At 42.4% G+C, this 20,820-nt stretch overlaps 2 protein-coding genes across 5 annotated transcripts in view; one reads left to right on the top strand and one right to left on the bottom strand.

Moving 5' to 3' along the window:
* Positions 1–20,820, top strand: part of PALLD (palladin, cytoskeletal associated protein) — a 412,154-nt gene that overhangs the window by 354,067 nt on the left and 37,267 nt on the right. For all 3 annotated transcript variants that reach the window (XM_032332582.1, XM_032332581.1, XM_032332583.1), the window contains exon 11: positions 17,720–18,400. In XM_032332582.1, coding sequence (XP_032188473.1) covers positions 17,720–18,400 — 681 coding nt within the window. The remainder of the gene's footprint in view (positions 1–17,719; positions 18,401–20,820) is intronic.
* The window catches only part of CBR4 (carbonyl reductase 4), a 114,224-nt gene continuing 100,525 nt past the window's right edge, over positions 7,122–20,820 (bottom strand). The window contains exons 5-6 of one of the 2 annotated variants that reach the window (XR_004283169.1): positions 7,480–7,588; positions 7,122–7,274 (exon numbers count right to left, since the gene is read on the bottom strand). Coding sequence is in view for 1 of the 2 variants with exons in the window: in XM_032332587.1 (XP_032188478.1) it covers positions 7,581–7,588 (8 nt within the window). In the remaining variant the exon portion in view is untranslated. Of the gene's footprint in view, positions 7,589–20,820 lie in introns of both variants that reach the window. The other variant, XM_032332587.1, reaches the window with a different exon arrangement.

Raw genomic sequence — 20,820 nt, 5'->3', positions numbered from 1 at the left:
GGTAGCAGAAACTGTGTTAAATATTCTAAGGGTCCTCTCCATCTTTTCACAGCTGGAGATGAATTTACAAACCATAGGACAGGAATAAGCTAATCCCAGTTGTGGAAATGCAGTTCCTTCAGTGGGGAAGTATCTGCTGAGGACGTAACATGAGTCAGGGCCCACTTCAGACCCTGAAGCACAGCCATGTACAACTGGACAGAAAAAGTCCCCTCCCTTAAGGCACTGACCTCCCAGGGCTGGAGGAGGGGTGGGCTGAAGGGCTGGGCATTTAGGCGGTTAAGTATAAAAAAAGATACATAACTGTAGTAATTTGATGGTAAATGCCGTGAAGAAATAAAACAGGAAAAGGAATTTGAACGAGGTGGGAGTCCTCTTCTTGTTCACTTGGGTATTACATGAGTCATTTAGGAAGTGAATTGGGCTGTGTAGTGTGAAAAATGTTTTTAGTTCAGCCTAAGCAAATACTTCCTCTAATTATCAAAGTGACTCAAGAGATGCTCATTTTTCTTTAGAAGAGAATTTCGTTACTGAAAACACCAGTACCCAAAGAAATAGAAACAACTGAAGAAACTGGTTTCTATGTACTTCAAATAATAGTTTAGGATCAGGCCCCAGATGACAACACTTCTCCCCCAGGATACAACAGCTGACATAGCTAAAATATGAAGTATGGCTAAATAATACACAGAGAGACTGATAATTTAGGAAAGATTTTTGTGTTTGTTTTAACTGAGGCAAACAAATTAAATTTTTTTTTTAATCTGTTCTCTTTCCACATTTGCTCAAGTAAACTTCAAAACTAATTACTTCCAAAGAATTTGGTCTCAACTATTTGTGCGTGACCCACAAATGCTGTCAACAGTATGGGACTAACTGAATAATCTGATAAATGTGCTGAATATTAAAGTTTTGTGTTAAAAAAAAATCTTGTTATGAAAAACGACATAACTACCATATAGTATATACCAATATGCTTTCTGTGTATGGCCTGCCTTGGGCGGGAACACAAAGAATGGTTAATCGTATTCAGTTGATGCTGGGACCAGAAATTGGATTGGGAGGAAGCAAGTATGGAATAAAGACATGCTTTTCCTGGTGTCCTTTTTGTATCTTTTGCTTTTTGAAGGGCATGAGTTTTTAATTTGAATGAAGCCCAATTTAGCAGGTGTATTTTTTTTCTTTTATGGAACATACTTTTGGTGTCACACCTAAGAAATCTTTGCCTTACATATGGTCACAGAGATTTTCCCATTTTCTTCTTGTAATTCTATAGTTTAGGTTCATAATCAACTTGAAGATTGATATAAGTTACTTTTCACATAAGGTATGGGTTGTGGGTCAAATGTTTTTTTCTTGGCATATAGAAATCAAGTAGGATTTGTTTTTGCATTTTTATCATATGCACTTTAATATAAAGAATTTAATTCCAAAAGAAGTAAAAAGGAATATTTTATAGAAAGGTCTGCAGTTACTGGTTATAATTACAAGCTCACTTTTGAAAAGAAAAAGTTTTGTTAAGACTACTCTACTGATTTTCAGAAGCCATCATTATTCTTATGCTTTATCTCTAAGCCAAAAAAGTTAAATTCTGTTGGTCAAAAAGATTATGCCTGTGTCTTGTTTTTCCAACCAATTTCATAATCAAAACTTAATGGCAATATTTTGTTATGGGTAAGAAACTGAAAATGTCACAGGCCATTTGTTAGGGTAAATTTAAACTGAGTATTACATCAGCTGAATGAAAAGGGGCTATAAAGACAAGCTTTCTATCTTCAGGAGAAGGTGCGGGTACTAAAACTTCACTGGAAATGAAAGGTTATGGATGAATTTGCAATTACCACAGTTCCTTAGGGAAGCATGATGCACAGGAGCTCATCCACATCCCTCGGAAAGGAGGGATTGCTGAGAGGGGGGCATTTATCGAATGCTTTTATTTCGTTACACTGAGTCAGTCTGAGGTCACCACACCTTCTCTGTCCTGTACCAGAGCTGGGGCCAGCCTCTCTAGGTAAGTGCTGAAGCAGTGATGACTCATGGTTTGAAAATACACTAAGCAACAGGGGAGCCCATATGTCTTAGGTTCTTTCAGACTATTGAAGTGCATAAATGATTTATATTAGAGGGTTGCCATCCCTTCTCTCTTTTCAAGTTTGGGACCATTTGAGGAATAATGAGTCAGAAAGAGAGATCCAAGCCTCACATTTGTACTGGGGAGAACCAGAGGAGAAAAGTGATGGGTGGCTGAGCCAGGTGAGGGTGCTCATACTTGACCCCGTGGTTAAGCGGGGGTACTTGCCCATTCACAGGTAGCTAGCTTCCATAGTTCACAGGGGCAGACCCCCATCTCCCAAGAGGGAGGAGAAAGCACTCTTCTTGCAAGCAGCATGTCCTAAGGAGAGGAGGAAAGGAAGGGCTGATCCAAGCCTGCCCAGAATCACCTCCTTTACCCACCAAAAGGGGAGGATACAGACAAGGCTTCTCCTCTTCCAGAAGACTATCATATGGCAACAGAGTAAGAATTTTTTTAAAGATTTATTTATTTATTTATTTGACAGATAGAGATCACAAGTAGGCAGAGAGGCAGACACAGAGAGAGAGAGAGAGGAGGAAGCAGGCTCCCTGCTGAGCAGAGAGCCCCTGACTCTGGGCTGGATCCCAGGACCCTGGGATCATGGCCCGAGCCGAAGGCAGAGGCCCAACCCACCGAACCACCCAGGGGCCCCAGAGTAATGATTTTTAAAAGATGATAGCATAATGCTCTTTAAAGGAATATTTGTGTATGTGTTATGTGTGTGTGTGTGTGTGTGTGAGAGAGACAAAGATACCATAAAGGATTAATGTCCTCTGGCTCATTTTGATATTTTTGTAAATTCTGTGGATCTTTTTTTTTTTTTTAAATTATCTACTTATTTGAGATAGTGAGAAAAGGAACACACAAACAGGGAGAAGGGCAGAGAGAGAGGGAGAAGCAGACTCCCCACTGAGCAGGGAGCCCAATGTGGGGCTCCATCACAGGACCCTGGGATCATGACCTGAGCCAAAGGCAGACACCAACTGGACTCAGCCACCCAGGCACCCCTCATTTACTCATATTTTAGAGACCAAGAAATGTCTACAGCCAGAAAAAAAAAAATCACTAGTATATTCATAATTCTGATGTTTCTATACTTATTACATTAATCCCAACTTATTTAAAAGGATTTAACAACAAATATTCACACTAATTTTGGTTCTCTGATATGAACTCTATGTGCTTCTGAGATTACAGATAATGCTTTTGTTTACTGGTGGCCACCATCAGGACAGAAGATCATATATGGAAGGTCAAGTTAGGAGTGAAAGTGTAATTTTTACATAGGACTGTTGTCCTTAGACAATAACTATCATTTTTAAACTTGAAAATGAGCATCATGCTGACAATATCTAGTCAGATATAGGGTTATATGCACACATACACACACACGAGTTTTAGAATTATCAGGACATAAAACTGTTGTACAGACAGCTCTGCGTTATTTCTAAGCAAGGGCTCACTCCGTCCCTTTCTGAGAAGAAGGAGTCCGTGTTGGAACCTGACTGATTTACAGCACATCTTTTCCTTTGTTCTTTGGACTATTTATCTGTCCTCTTGTTAGAAATGACTTTTTGGTTTAATCGTTAGTGAAAGCCTTTTGGTGAAAGAAGTTTGTAATGTGGTGTCTTCACTTGAGAGGCTAAAAGCAAAATACCTAGTTACTAATTCAAGCTCTGTCAGTGGTCTCCTCTGGGTTACCTCAATAGATTGACCTTTCATTCTGTTGTACAAGATGATCCTGTTTCCTTCCATCTATCATTCTATGAATCTCCTGTTTACATCATTTTACAGATATTTATACTCAAGTAGCTTTTTCATTATTTGTTTTGAATTTTAAAAAGAATAATCACATCCAGGTATATATATGACTTCCCTAAAGGGAGGGCCACCTAATATAAAATTTTGTAATTGTAAAACCCAGCACTGTATGCAGCAAACTTCATTATTTACATGTTTTGGAAAAGATTAATGAAGTGCAGTAAAACAAGCTCAATACTATGGGTGACTCTACTATAAAGTTTTCTTCTTTCAAAAAGTATTTCAAGATGTTGCAGGGTTTTTATCATATCGAGAGGTCATAAATACCATATTATAGAACACTCCATTCAACAGAACGGTAGAAAAATGCCTCTTGACCATATATGGGCAAATATAACCATGTGGAACCTTCATGTAGCTATGATACATTTCTTTAATTTTTTTAAAGAGTAATTACATTAAGTAACTAGGCCATTTTATCTAAGAATTATTTAGTGGTTTTAGTCATTTCTCAGGGAGGGAGCCTCATGGTTCTTCCCGAGACACGTTTTGATCAACTTCATTTACTGCTGCAAGGACTGGCTCTGCCTCGAGAGTGGGAAGGTCAGTCAGCAAGCACTGCCATTACCGCAGCTCATCCTTTGGCTTCTGAGGAATGTCAAGGTCAGTTGGTCATAAGCTAAGAAAGGTCAAAGCCATTTAAAATTTAACAGTCCTTTCCCCTGGTCACAAGTTTCTTGGTGCACACTGCTAAGCTATATCTCTTGAGCTTGCCAACATGCATTTTTGAGTTTTTTTAAGAACCTCTGGATGAGTGGTTGGAATTGGTGCCTGGTGATCAGGCAATGCCTTATATCTTGGTCATTAACACGTAAACTAGCAGTGGGCAACCTTTAAGAGAAAACCAATTACTCTTTGAGTACTCAGGTCCAGCTGTGCATTCCTCTCACTTATTTACCCTTGTGAGACTGAAATATATAGAAAATGTTATTGGCACTTTATCATTTATTCAGAAATGTTGACCTCTTCAGCGATAGGCCTGTGTTAATAGAAATCTAAAAAAAGTCATCTTTATAAAATTAGTGTTGTTTGGAAGATAACCATTTTTTAAAATTGCAGCATATTTAAGTGGTACAATCTCTCAAAAGATGCAATAACACAACAAATTAATATTCACATGTCCAATCTTGAGAGACTAGATTGTGGATTTTATAGCTTGGAAGAACTTTAAAACATATTTTAAGGAACTATTGAAAAATAGTCTGATTTTCTATTTCACAGAAGAAGAAACTCAGACCTGTCTTAGTCAAAGCTACACAATTTATGGCGTGGTCACTTCTTCTTCTTCTTCTTCTTTTTTTTTTTAATTTATTTTCAGTGTTTCAGAATTCATTGCTCTATGCAATACGTGGCCTCCTTAATACCCACCACCAGGCTCACCCAACCTCCCACCCCTTCCCTTCCAAAACTCTCAGTCTGTTGCTCAGAGTCCACAGTCTCTCATGGTTCATCTCCCCCTCCAATTTCCCCCAACTCACTTGTCCTCTCCATCTCCCCATGTCCTCCATGTGATTCCTTATGCTCCACAAGTAAGCGAAACCATATGATACTTGACTCTCTCTGCTTGACTTACTTCACTCAGCATAATCTCCTCCAGTCCCATCCATGTTGCTACAAAAGTTGGGTATTTATCCTTTCTGATGGAGGCATAATATTCCATTGTATATATGGACCACATCTTCTTTATCCATTCGTCCGTTGAAGGGCATCTTGGTTCTTTCCATAGTTTGGTGACTGGCCATTGCTGCTATGAACCTTGGGGTACACATGGCCCTTCTTTTCACTACATCTGTATCTTTGGAATAAATACCCAGTAGTGGCATGATCACTTCTGCCAGAGAATAGCCTGGTGGCAGTTTTCCCAAGAAATAAAAATTTGCAAAGTATAGCATATGAAACATAAAGCATTCCCCACCTAAAACTGTACATGTGGACCGTCTCCAGGACATAGCCAAGTTGTCTCTCTGTGTAGCTGTTTCGAACTCCATTACAATGTTGATATCCCCCGGTAACAAAGAAACAAAGGGACGGGAGTGAAAGCGTTGGGCTGAACCCACGGTAGAAAGGTCAGCCGGCTGAAGGAATCCTATGCACCAGGAAGTACTAGATAAGTCCTGCTGCCTTGAGAGACAGAACCATAACATAATAGTTATTAGACATCTCCGTTTAAGCGCATCGCCACTACTTTCCAGCCATGTACCTTTCAGCAACTTACTTTTTAACCCTGTGCCTCAGTTTCCTCCTATGCAAAACGGAGATAATAAAAGAGGCTTTCTCTCCTTAGGTTTTTATAAAGATTCAGTATAGTTGGTTTAGGTTAAGTACTCCTAACTGTGTCTGGTACGTAGCAAGTGCTTAGTAAGTGTTCTCTGTGATCCGTAGTAGCAGTGGTGGTGACGAAGCTGCTGGTGTCGGCAGTAGTAGTAGTCATGATTAATTAAAGTCTTTGTTTTGAGGGTTTTTTTTTCTTTTTTTAAAAGATTTTATTTAATAGAGTGCTAGTGGGGGGAGGGGCAGAAGGAAAAAGAGAGGCAGACTCCCCACTGAGCAGGCAGCTCAACATGGAACTGGATCCCAGGATCCTGGGATCATGACCTGAGCCCAAGACAGACACTTAACCAACTGAGCCACCCAGGAGTCCTGAGTAAAGTCTTTGGAGGAGGGCCTCCCCTGGGGATTTCAGGTACCCGGAATAGATGTTCTTCTGGGAATATTTAGTTATTAAGACAAGAGCACTGTGTTGTCTTTTACTGTGTGACCTTTAAAATAGAAGCTTCGGGAATGTTATGTGTCTTAAGAATTAATATGTTTATAATTTATATTTATATGTCTTAAGAATTTTATAGATTTTAAACATATTTTTTTCTGCACAAGGTTAAAAAATTAGTCAAAGTCCCAGCATAGGAGACCATGAAATTCAAAAATAAGACTTCCTCCACTTCATTCTATTCTCACTCTCCAGAGATCAACATTTTCAAAAGCCATTTGTTTTCAGACCTACTGATGGCTTCTTTCACAATTTTATGAACAAGATATGTATTCATTACTTACTGATGCCTCAGTTTCAGGAAGTGCTATCAATTTTTTTGAAGATTTTATTTATCTGAGACAGAGAGAGAGTGGAGGGGGCAGCGGGAGGAGGAGGGAATCTCAAGAGCACTCTGCTGAGCGAGGAGCCGGATGCACAGCTCGATCTCACAACCCTGAGATCACGACCTGAGCCGAAATCGAGAGTTGGTCACTTAACCGACTGAGCCACCCAGGTGGCCTATTAATTTTTAATATTATTCTTACCAGCAAGAAGCTGTCGTTAGGCCTTTGGCACTGACCAGCTGAATACCCTGTGTTGGTTAACCTCTCTCTGTTTCTATTTCCATGTCTATAAAATAAGGAAATTGGACTGGTTGGTCTCTAAGGTTACTTCTTTCAAAGTGTTAGAGAGTATTTGAACTAACTTAAGCGCCCCTCCCCTCCAAAAAAAATGGCAGAGAGGAGCAGTTATTTTGTACATGGAATTCACAGATAAAACTGATCTGTGGCCTCTCTGGATCTAGGTGCTAAAATTGATAGCGTCCCATTTTTACCTCTCTTGGCTTTTCTCCCCAAAGTGGCTTCTTTGTATGTACTGGGTTCCTTTCTGTAGACTCTTCCATGGCAGCCAGCACCTCGGAGGGATTCTGTCCTTTTAGTTATCTGTCAAAGGACAAAGGGACACATTTCCCTCTCGTCTTAAGTCTGAAAAATCCTGATTGGCCCAGCCTGACCTGGATCATATATTCTTCCTGGAATGATTTGGTGAAGCCAGCAATGACTGGCTAGACCTGGGTCACATGCTCACCCTGTGACCACGGGTTGGGGATTATGGCTGGCCGACCCACAAGGAATAGAGTAGAAGCTGGTCTGTAACAGAAGGGATGAACTAACTGCTTTGTACAACATGAAGGGAAGAATGGTAGATAATAAAAGCAGATGTCCACGCCTCTTGCAGTTTCAGGAAACTGATTTTAAGAAGAACTCACCCCAGGGCGCCTGGGTGGCTCAGTCAGTTAAGCATTCACCTCTTCATTTTGGCTCAGGTCATGACCTCAGAGTCATGAGATCAAGCCCCACATAGGGCTCTGTGATCAGTGTAAAGTCAGCTTGAGATTCTTTCGCCCTCTCCTTCTGCCCCTCCCATTCTTGCTCTCTCTCGAAAATAAATAAATCTTAAAAAAGAAGAAGAAGAAGAAGGAACTCATCCAGTTCTCCACCAGCTAGTGAGTCATCACTTGCTTTTATGAATGCTTACCATGGTGTCACCAACCAATGGCCTCATTCTCCTTCCAGGAAAAAAGCATGACCTCCACCTACACGTTCTTTAACTTAGTATCAGCCAGTTGCAACTCCTGGCAGTGCTTCCACAACATTTGAAAAATGAGTCTGGATATCAGCGCGAAATTGCGGGCAGACATCATCAGTGCCTCCGATTCCAGCCCTAGCACAGCTGCCCCACACAGTTGTGCAGTTTTGTTCACACCCCGCTGTTAGGTCTTTGTGACCTGCTACCCAGTGGACACACAGAGAGCCATTTCCTCTTTCTGTATGGGGACCGGCTTCATTATCTCAGGATACAATCTATGCTTTGAAAAAGAACATGACAGCCATGGGCAGAACAGGCCCTTCTAAAGAAAAGAAATGCCTAGAGATGACTAAAGTTCTCACCAAGTTCTGAAAATATCCTGAGACACTTTTCCTCAAGGTAAACATAAACTCGAGGCGCTTCTGACCGATAACCAAATAAAATGGAAAATGGGCACTGGTACAGGCTTCCGCTGCCTGGAACCCGGTGGGAGTGCGGCACAGATGCCAAATTGGGAACTGTGCTACCAGCTTCACAAACACTCCCTTTTGGGGGATGGGAGTTTCATATTTTGGATACTAAAAACCAGAACTAAGTCCCGTCATCCTTATAAGAGCTCTGGTGGCGTCACCTTTCCCATATTTCGCCTAAAACGATGCCTGGCCAGCCGAACGTTGCAGTAATCACCAGGAGAGCACAGAGAACCCACACCTGGTTCTAGAAGATCTGGTTCATGGGTATGGGTGGAGGATGTCACTGCCAAGCCCTGATAGCACTGTCCCAGCCTTGAGGAGGACCGGTGCGGCTTGCAGGAGGGAGGAAGAACTGCTAGATATTACCAGGACTTCAAGGAAAGATAGCTGTTGAAAGGGGCGCAAAAGGTTGAAGACCGCCTCGGTGGATGAAGAGGAATCGGTAGGGGTGGGCCTTCCCAAAGAGGGTAGGACATGCAAGAAGGCTAAGAAGGAAACCCCAACATGAGTTTGGGGGGCAATGAGACCAATTTGGGAGGATGAAAATGTGGAGATCGAGCTAGGAGAAGTTAGGACTGCTTGGGGCCAAATTGCGGGACTCTTTGAATTATCATGTGTTATTAGGGGAGAGGAGCACCCTGTGTTAGCTGTGATGGGTTTATGTTCCATGAACTGGGCAGCAGAACTGAATTTGGGATTGGGCTCTGGGTCAGAGACAGATTAGGGGGTGATCAGGAAGTTCTCAAGTTGGGGGGACACCCACAGGAGGTGAGAGAAGCAGCTTTGAGGAAAGGGTACAGTATCAAAGGCAGGAGAATAAGGACAGTGGTGGCAGTGAGGATGATGGCAGGGAGAAGAGTGCTTCGAGAAGGAGAGGGTGAGTGCTTATGTAGTCTGTGCAGAGGGAGCGAGAGTGAGGACAGAGACTGGACTGACACTCCCAGCTTACAGATCCAGAGCAAGAGGTAACCGGATTTATGGTCAAGGAAACACCTTAATTTTTAGGAGGTTTACAAAATCTGGCCAAGGGACAAAAAGGTGTTCTGGTGGAAAGAGGGTAAAGGTCTATTAACAGAATGGTGAGTGCTCCTGAGCCCCTGAACGAACCGGTTCACGTTTCTGTAAGGGAGAACCTTCTAGCAGAACCGCACCAACCCAATTCCCACGGGAGCTGTTCTGAGACACACAAAACCCCAAAGCTGTTTTTCTTGACTTATGGACAGGATTGATCTGTAGAATATATCTGCATTAAGAAAAAAAAATGCCATTAATGTTAACTGGTGAGGTGATGATTGTTTACAGAGTAAGAGTATCCTTCCTTTGATAAGAATCATTTGTGGAATGATTTTCGTTTCCTTCTCTAATGCCTTCAAAATCTATTTCTGTTTACCAGGAAATAACATATTTGTTTTTCAAAAACAGTTTCATGGATGTGAAAACAGCTTATGCATAGGAACGATAGATATATATGAATAAAGATGAGGCTTGGACTTGGTTAGTTGTTTATGAGTTCCTTTTACTGTCAGTTTTTCCATGTTTGAGTGTTACTGGACCAAAGAGGAAGGATAATAAAATCTGAAAGTCGATTAGGACCTTACAGATACTACATTATAAATTCCCACTTTCAAGCTGAGAAACTGGGCCCCTGATAGGATAAGCCAATTATCCAAAGTCATAAACAGCTGGTGGCTGAATTGGAGTTGAACTATTTGAACATTTCTCCGGTTGACTCTGTGCTCTTACGTGTAAACAGCCTGTGTGATAGAGGCTTTATCCGGACGCTCTCTCTGCTCCCTCAGAACAACGCAGCCGTGTGTGTGTCCGAGTGCCGCATCGCCTGATGGAACAGCTAGTTTTGTACAGTAGAGAAATCTCAGGATTTTAATTAAATCCAGGAAGCACTTACTGAGCTTCGTACATGTGAGCACAAGGAGACACTGAAGATAAAACATGGAAGGGGTAGAGAAGTGACAGAATTGCTGTTTTGTTCTCCGAGTATATCAAGGCCGTTGGTGAATAGGTATAGAATACAGCCACTTGGTGAGCAGATGATGGTTAGCTCTTTGGAAAGATAAGGCACTTTGCCTCTAGTGGTAACACATTCTTGCAAGTACAAAATGCGCACCGTTGTTTTAGATGCATTCGGCTCAGCAAACATAAACTAAAACGGAAATGACACAGAAGGGATGGCACAAGCCTCCCAATGATAAAGTGAAAATTTGAGGAAATGTTTATCATGAAACCCTAAAATATGCCATGAATTCTTCATCTCATTATAAGACCTAAAGTTAAGTATTTGTCCACCTTTTATTCCCCCAATTTTTTAAAATCTCAGAGAAATTTAAATGCTTAAGACCTGGAAGTTCCTCAGCATCTGTCTCACAGGGAGCTTTTTTTGGTGTTTCAATTAGAAATGAGATCATGGGTGTTGCCTCAGGTATTGACAGAAAAGGCTAGAAAGCAGATTTCTCTTCAAAAGTGTATTTTGTCTAGGTGAAGAAGTAATCCCAAACATTTTCCATTGGGAACAGTCCACATTAATTTCTGTTCAGTCTGCTGTATTCACACAGTTTTTCTAAGATTCGGCAGTTAATATCTTCCTGCTGTTTCCACTAGGCTATGCAGTAACAGAAATGAAAATTATTTAAGGCATTTAACTGTGATGTGGAATTGATGCTTTTAGAGCCTGACCTCACATTCCTCCCTTAAAAAAGGCTGAGGCTGGGACGCCAAATTCCACCTCATTCGGATTCATCAGGCTTATTCCTTAGGACTGAGAAAGACCATCAGCATCAAAGGGTACAATCCTTTTGGTAGGACTGGAAATGCTCTGGACTCATTCTACAGCCTTCACAGAGCCAGACGACCATTTATGTACCCCACAGAGAGTTGCACCCCCACAAACCTCCTAAAGGAGAATCCTCTGCATCCAGGAAGCCAGCTGCAGGATTCCTGGTCTGAGGCACAGCTTAGGTCAGTGTTGGCCCTCAGGAGCACACCAGCCCAGCCTCTCAGTCCATATTTCCTGAGCTATGTGAGAGATGCAGCCATCCTTTGATATTCTGGAGACGTTCCCAGGAGGATTATGATTTGGTCAGCTGTCGCTCCCTCTCTTTCTCATGGTACATAGAATGACTTCAAATAGACATCAGCTTTATATATGAAGACATAAAGAGCTCCTGTTTTTCTGTAGCAGAGCCAAAGGCAGTTCTTATTCTAAGTGGAAAGGACAAGTCTTTTCTAAGAGAGACTCAAGTCGTGTGCTGATTTCACTCAGGTCACTTCTTCCCTGAACCCTCCTATGTAATTAATCATGTTCCATCCTGGCCCTATCTAGAGAGTCGGGATGATTTACAAAAGGCTCAGAATAAATTAAAGATCAAAGAATGTGGTTTTTCTAAAGAAACCTATGTCATTTTGCAATGAATGTTAAACACACATCCCCAAGCAGTGTCAATTTTAATTTGATTTTCACATTCTCTTGTTGATGGTACTTTGTAAAAAATCCAAATCTCTTATCCCAGCCCTCTCCCCCAACCTTGGGGGGAATGTATTTAAATTCTTAGCTATTTTTGGACTTACCACCTCCCCAGAACCCAGTGTAGTACATCCTCATTTGGCTTATATTAACTCATTTTTATTGTGTAAATGATTGTTCTCAAGATTGTGATTTATGTACCTTTCACCAAGGGGGCAGGAATAAGTTAGTGCTAAACAAAGCAAGTTGTTAGATATTGACCCTCACCAAGCGTACCTAGTTTATATGATAGGAAGACATAAAGTCTGAGTAATAGAAGCAAAAACAAGAAGTTGAAGTGTGAATGTAATAAAGTAGCTGGAACAGCAGCACTCCCTGAACTGAAGGCCTTGGAGTAGTTTTATATTCTATTTTATATGTTCCGAGTTAATATATTGAGTTTTCTCATACATCTGATACTGAGCTAATCCCAGCCAGTGTTGTGGGAACACCCAGTTTATTCCCTAACTCACTTACCTACCTTCATTTGAAAATGCTTACAATTCCCCAGTCCAATATGGGGCCCTCCTATCGTAGGCCTCCCCTCCCGAATGCACCTGATGGACTGAGGTATAGAAATCGCAGCCAGAAATGAACTGGGTTTCTGTCACTGACAGTGTGCGTCTGCCAACGTGCCGTTCAATTGTGTGTTCTGAGGGCGTCAGGTTAGTGTTATGAGGATGCTAGAGGTCATTGCCTTTGCCTTCAAAGTGCCTATAAACAGCAGGACCAGCAGAGCTCTTGGTTCAGAGGGCGCGGTCCTTCACCTCTTCATCAAACAATGGCTTCTGTATCACACAATAAAAAAATGAAAGAAAACATAAATCAACAGCATATTTATTCTGAAAGCACAAATGTTTTCCAGCTTCAAGATCCCAAGAGTTTCTCCAGACAATTATAAATACTCGATCTTTATTAATACGAGCAGAGGATAAATTGCTTCTTACAATCCAGACATTGTTCCAGAGAGACAAACTGGGAATTTCCAATTTACATAAAAGTTGTTTTCCAGAAGTTTACTTTCACATGATTTATTTTGAGCTTGGGCTACAGTTCCCCAGAGAAAAAGTGATATGTAGTAATAATAAGCTAACATTTTAATAAACCTTTTTTTTTCTTGTTATTGAGCACTTCGGAGAGAATGATGTAGTGCAAGGCTTTCGAGCCAACCAGCCCTTTACATCCAGGTTCTTCCCTTAGACAAATTACTTGACTTCACTAATCTATGGAGAATTTTTTAAATGAGGATGAAAATACCAACCTCCCAGGATTGCTGAAAATAAGTCAGTCCAGTGCCAGGTGCATGACTCGTGCTGTCTTTTATCTCCTGCCCCTGCTGTGGCTTTATGAGTACAAGAAGGACCACCACTTGTGGTGGGAACAGATAAAAAGGAAAATCCCCTTGCAGTAAGTAGAACATTATCTCCATTTTTTCTTAGAGTCCGTTTTGTACAGTAACACAAACTGATGTGGTGGTTCTCTCCTGCCATGTAATGTTTCTTGAGCTCGTGCTGTGCACCAGGCACGGTGCCCCCTGAATCCTCACAGTGACCCTGCAGTTAGTAGCTGGTGGAGTTGGGTTCCCAGTCAGTGCCATCAGACTTGACTCTAGCCTTTTTCTTCTGTACCACACAGTTACCTGGCTGGTTACATTTTCCCAAGGCTGCTTTAATCTGGTAGCAAGAGAGATTACTGAGTTGGAAAGTGAACTGGGTTCTGCATCTCTCTCTATTTATCCCTGTCAGATCTAAATCTCTGCCCCATCCAAATGTCTGTAAAACTCTTCTAGATAAAATCTGCTTCCAAACCCTTGGGGTGGGAGAGGGAAGTTCTTGATTTTCTGGAACGCAAGAGGGGAATCCACTGAGTTAGTATTTACATATTCACTTTCTGAGCTGCGAAGATTTGCTCATCTTTGCACTGTGTTACCCTAAGAAGAATCAAGTTTGAAGTCAGATATTCTTTTTTTTTTTTTTAAAGATTTTATTTACTTATTTGACAGACAGAGATCACAAGTAGGCAGAGAGGCAGGCAGAGAGAGAGAGAGAGAGAGAGGGAAGCAGGCTTCCTGCGGAGCAGAGAGCCCGATGCGGGGCTCGATCCCAGGACCCTGAGATCATGACCCGAGCCGAAGGCAGCAGCCCAAACCACTGAGCCATCCAGGTGCCCCTGAAGTCAGATATTCTTAAACATATTCTTACATGTGTAAAAATTTAAAACTTTGATGATTCCGATCCTTAAGGCCCTCATGCTGTGGCTGTTTGGAGGCATGAGTGGAGAAAGTTCTTAGAAGGGAAAGATAACCACAGAATTTTTTTTTTTTTTAATCACATTGGAGGTGGGGGTTCTTCAATGTTGACATGCCTGGTGTGGTTAAAGATCTAACCTGGCTCCACAGGTAACATGCTCTGTGACCTTGAGTATGTTACCTGAAGTTTCCCCATTTGTTAATGGGCTGTGATGGGTGCATAACAGAAGTCCAGACATCTCATTTCCTTAAATATCAAAGATTTTTGAATTGAAGGAGGGGTAGAAGTAGGAAATTTCTTAGACTTTTGAATTGGGGTTGTGGTAGGAGGGAAAAAGGCTGGGGGGAGGCGGGTGGTTGATGGAGTAGTTGTGCAGAATGAGAGACTTTTAGGACACCGGTCAAGTTCTCCTTGTGACTAGAGCAGTCCAGACCTCTTAACTTTTCAGCCTTGACACAGTACTTCCAAGAGGTTCAATGCAGTTTCATTTTCAGAAAAAAGACAGCAGGAAAAAATGGGGACACCAGAAAAGTGATGAATTTTGATAACATTTAAGTAATTTCCAAAGGCTTTTTCTGGTACCTTTCCTTCCCTCTTTATCTCTGTGAAAATCAAAGTTTATAAAAATAACTTAATGAGGACAGAGAAAATGACTTAGAATTGTGCATTTCATCATCTCAGAATCCAGGTGTCAGATCCATTTAACTCAAGTATTCTTTAAAATACTATGATTTGCCAGAAGCCAAGCCAGATACTTCATGATTCGGAATAACCGTTTTACTCTCCCTTCTCACTCTCCAGTTCTATGCATATTTCATTCTTCACCCAGTGCAAAATGGGGGCGTAAAATCCTAGCAAAGTTCTTCACTGCAATATCTACTAGTAACTAAATCACTAGAATACCTGTTCATTTCTTATGAAATGCTACTTAAGACTTTCTTGAACTATCACTTATTATGAAAAGTAGCATCTCAGCAGCTTTAAGCCCTCAGAGGTTAACAAACTTGGTCATGGTTCTTAATGGCCAGATGAGTAGGCTTGACCCCAGGAGAGTTAGAATATAGTGGTGGTCTGGGCTTGCCTGCCCTGGCTTCTTTGAAGACTGTCTTCTCAGGAGCCACTCCCTAATCTTGGTGGAGAGGAGTCCTCACACCACATATAGGGAATGATGTAAGTCTGAAGCAGCCTTGCCAGAGCCACTAAACACAGCTCTTTGCAGACACCAGGCCAAGCTCAAAATACCTTACAACACAGCTGAGGCCATGGTGAGCCCAGCTGGCCAGACCACAGGAGCAGTGTCTCTGAGGAGGGCTACCTAGACCACTCCCAACCCAGGTACACAGGTTCCCTGATGTTCATGAGGAACATTCGAGGACTAGGATGTATAAGTAGGAAATAAGGTGATAGAACAGGCAGGAAGATCAGAAAGGAGCATTTGGGGATGCAGGGTGAGAGTGCTAGATGATGGGTTTTAGAGCTATTGGGTGGTTTTTATGAGTTCTATTCCTGGGCCAGTTCTAAATACATGCATGCAGGAGCACATGTGCTGGACAGTGTACCCAACCGCACTGACATCTGGTACATCAGCATCTGGTGAATTCTAGCAGTGCCATGGCTGCTTTTAGAAGGCTCCAATTGAGTTCCATAGGATTGACCCCACAAAGTTCTTTGTTGTTGAAATCTTTGATGCTCTGCACAGATGAAGCATACAGAGCCATCTATATAGTTTATATACATAACAGAACCATCTAATTTATACTTTTCAGTTCCCATGAAAGCATTTCTTGTTCTTTTTGTGGATTTAAGTCTAATTAGCTCACTGGATAATTATAGAAGGAGATGGAAGACAAGATGTTCCTATATCTAATGATACTTTGCTAAGAGAACTATGTCTTTATTTTTTATTTTTTTACTTTGATCAGCATTTTCAATTCCTTTTGTTGCTTTGTTTCTAAAAGCTTGATTTTAAAAATTAAATACTGTGGATAAGGAGATTTGGGGGGGGGTTGTTTTTTAGTTTTAAAAGGCTTAAAGTTAGGAATATGGCTTTGCCTATTCATGGCTGTTCTAGCTGCTTGCTATAGTGCCACCTTCTGTTGAAGTTTCTTTTGACAGCCATTGGTCACTGAATAAAGGAAAATCATCTTGGATGTAAAATTCAGCTAACCTGGAAAGCTTGACAGAGTAAAACAGAGTTGGACTTTAGCTAATTGCTAGCTGCTTACAAACTTTTGTAAAAATTAAAATTCAAACTATCTCTTCTCGGTGGAAAATAATTGGGGAATTAAAGCTGCATTTTTTTTTAAGATTTTATTTATTTTTTTGACAGATCACAAGTAGGCAGAGAGGCAGGCAGAGAGTGAGAGAGGAGGAAGCAGGCTCCCTGCTGAGCAGAGAGCCCGATGCGGGACTCCATCCCAGGACCCTGGGATCATGACCTGAGCCGAAGGCAGAGGCTTTAACCCACTGAGCCACCCAGGCGCCCCTAAAGCTGCATTGTTAATTATAAGATAATTTGGTATTGCTTATTGAACACTTACATATTAAAGATAGGTGTCATTTGTGTATTTTAGACATGGTGCAAAATATCAGTGTGTATTAAGATTTGTATAACTGGCACTTCAGGATTTACTGCTAAAATTTTGGTGACAGGAAATTCTATATACGTTTTTATAGGCAACAAATGCAGAAATTATTCTCCCCTAAATCACTCTGTGGTATTTACTGATTGCACAGTTGACAGCACTAAGGTAGGCAAATTGCACTAACCCAAATGTTCCAAAGATAACTTGTCTTTTCTTTTAACTTTCTCCTTATGATAGAATTCTCTTCCAAAAATTTGACCACAAATGAAAGGACTGAGAACTCATGTCAAAAGTTTTTCTCTTCATATTTCTGGTTCTGTTAAAATGAAATATGGCTCCTGGAAGTCAGACAAAATTTCCATCAGCGGATTTTGTAAACTGATTTTGGATCATCTTAGGTAGGACTCAAATTAGACCTTGAGATAACCGATTATACTTAATTTGCTTAGCGCTTTGTCCGGAATTCCTAACGGGGACACACTTCACACTTCAGGCCAAATGACTTGTGCGTTATTCGGAGCCGGGAATGGTCTGGAGCTGGCGAACGTCCGAGAGTCCGTCCACAGGTTCCCCTCACTGCGAACAGTCCTTCTACCTGAGAGCAGTCCTTCTACCTCCCTCTCTGAAGGTGTCGCTTTTCTCTCTCTCTCTCTCCCCGCAGGGACCCTCTGAAAATCCAGCAACTCCAGAACCAGATCCGCCTGGAGCAGGAGGCCGGCACGCGGCACCCCCCGCCCGCCAGCGCCCCGCGCAGCGCGCCCCCCTCGCCACCCTTCCCGCCGCCGCCCGCCTTCCCCGAGCTCGCGGCCTGCGCGTCGCCCGCCTGCCCGGAGCCCATGAGCGCGCTTGCCCCCCGCTCCGCGCCCGCCATGCAGTCGTCCGGCTCCTTCAACTACGCGCGCCCGAAGCAGTTCATCGCAGCCCAGAACCTCGGCCCCGCGTCGGGCCATGGCACGCCGGCCTCCAGCCCCAGCTCCTCCAGCCTCCCGTCGCCCATGTCCCCGACGCTGAAGCAGTTCGGCCGCGCGCCGGCGCCGTCCTTCGCGCAGTCCTTCGGCGCCGCTGAGGCCGAGGCTCCGTGGTGCCAGTCCTCGCCGTCGCCCCCGCCGCCGCCGCCCCCGGTCTTCAGCCCCACGACGGCCTTCCCGGTGCCCGACGTGTTCCCGCTGCCGCCGCCGCCACCACCGCTCCCCAGCGCGGCCCCGGCCGCCCTGTGCACCTCGCCCACCGCCCGCTTCGGCCACAGCCAGACGCCCGCGGCCTTCCTCAGCGCCCTGCTGCCCTCGCAGCCGCCCCCGGTGGCGGTCAACGCCCTAGGCCTGCCCAAGGGCGTCACCCCCGCGTGAGTGACAGCCGCACCCCCCCCCCGCCTCCCCACCCGCTTGCCCGCCCCACACACCCCTACCCTAGTGCGCCCACTAATCCACAACCCAGGGTAGGTTCCTCCGTCTTCTCGTGTTTCCTTCCGTCAGGGTTCAGAGTCTCATCGCGGCAGCTTTACCAGTGATTCTCCCTTAGCTATTTTACCGTTACCAAGATCAGTACTTTCTCTTCTGCGTTAAACAGTTGAAGACTCTTCGTCAGAAACTCCCCAAAATCCACGCCGGGCTCTTGATAATTTTGATGCTGGGGCGTTAGCTACCACGTAGAGTCGTGCTAAGCAATCACGCGCCTTACCTCATTTGATCCACTCCCGAGAGCTATCGCCGGCTCACCGACAGCTGAGGGTTCCCGGAAGGAATCTGCTCAGGGTCCCTCTAGCCCCTCCGCGGAGATCCGAATGCCCGACTCCAGATCCATGCTCTTACCAACGAACCACGTATCTCAGTACCTCAGATCAGGACTGTAGTAACTGGAGGGGCTTGGGTATTAAGTATACACCTTATGTTTTTGAAATCTCTACATTAACAATTAAAAAGTAAGTCTTTACATGTATGTAGTAATGGAGGGGAAGGGACAGAGACACGTAAATGTTTTTGTGTCATCCATACGGGTGAGGACGTGTGAGATCTAGTGAAGAAATGATGTGCCAGTTCTGTCCCCTGGCTAACCCTAATCTCTAGGTAGACTACATGGATCCTCCGTCTCAGTTTTTCTGTTTGCAGATAATAAGGACTTGTCTTTCCTTATGTCACAGTGATGATGTGGCAGCCATTGGAAGTCTTTAAATAGAAAATCTACAAGGATAAATAAGATGACATCTACAAAAGTACATGAAAGCCTTCAAAAGAAATTTATCAGATAGGTGTTTGGCCCATATTATTGATGACTAGCACATACTCATTTTATGAAGAGCTCAAAAGCAAGTACCATTCAGCAAAGGTCAAGCCAATTCCTACATCTCTGAAATAAACTCTGAAATCCTACTTCAGAGTCTCCTAGAATCCAAATATTGCTCAGGGAGAAAAGAAGGAAATTCTCCTGGAGAAAAAAATGAGAAGACCTTAGAATTTAGGCACTTTTCATTCTATGAAAAATTGCCCATTTGGGGATGTACTAACACATTAGACATGAGCATTGCCATGTTTGCTTTTGGCAAGATGTATGGAGGAGCTTCTGTTAGCAAGCTCTTGTTTCATTAGCTACTTTCTAAATGTTGATTACATGAATTCTATATTTGAATCTGGCTTCTTCTCAAATCTTTATTGGAAAAAGCTCAAATGAATATATAAGTAGAATAAAGGAGAAGAGTTTGTATAGTAATGTTGCGATAATGGGCTTCTGCTGAAAGTTGAGTGAGTCAACCTGTCTGAGAAAATGTTTTTCTCCCCTCTTCTTGGGAGAAAATGTTCTTCTCCCCTCTAAAAGGTTTTCTTTTATTTGGCTGCTAGGAAATGAAGTATTCTCTTGCCACAAAGAAGCTAACGGTTAGATTGAAAAAGTGGGAGTTTGTTGCTTGATACTGTTTTGTCCCTCTTACTAGGAAATGGTACCAAATCTTGCTTACCAGGAAGAAAAACACTTGTCTGTGTAATATCTCTCCTACTGAACAAAGACTAGACTGTCAAAGGTATTGGGTTGTCATACGTTTTATCATCTTAAGTAGAAACAGTAGTATTTTCTGATCTTTGAAATTCTCTTAAGAATATATGCAGTTTTAAGAGCTTAACTCAAGTAAAAGAAATATTTTCTCTTATCTATTATAGTTATTAATTTAATGGAGTAAAACATTTTATGAGTGTTACCACTAAAGAATCTGGCACCTCCTGCCATTTCTTAAAAAAGTAATGGAGAAGTCATGCTAGCTTTGTGGATATCTATGGAAAACTGTACCCAAAGTTAGACACTGTGGCACCAAAGATAAATGGCAATACAGACTGCAGATTTTTATCTCTATGCCAGTCCAATAAGCCACTATTGTATGGTTTCCCTTTGTCTCCAAGAATTTTCCTTTTGCTAAATCACACACACTTGAAGAATTCACTCTTCCGGTTTAATACATGGGACTTTTGGAACACGTTTCTCCTCTGGTATATTATGGGATCCCTCATTTGCATTCTGAATTAAAAATGAAAGGACAGCTATTTTTTCCATCATAATAATCCATATGATTTGCCAAAGATTGAATGTCCCTGTTAGGGACGCCATGACTACAAATTATGGCATCCTTGAACTTGTAGGAACTGGCAAACTGTTGTCAAATGAATCTTTTACTTTCATTTATATTTCACTGTGAATTTGTGATTATGATAGCAAATTCAGTGCCACTTATATATATAATTTCTCTGGTTGTTTTGTCATATGTGTTAAGTGCCAGTAAAC

The sequence above is a fragment of the Mustela erminea genome, chromosome 2, assembly GCF_009829155.1.
Source record: "Mustela erminea isolate mMusErm1 chromosome 2, mMusErm1.Pri, whole genome shotgun sequence".
Lineage (NCBI taxonomy): Eukaryota > Metazoa > Chordata > Mammalia > Carnivora > Mustelidae > Mustela > Mustela erminea.
The sequence above is the reverse complement of the archived record's forward strand: the minus strand, read 5'-3'. Positions and strand labels throughout refer to the sequence as shown.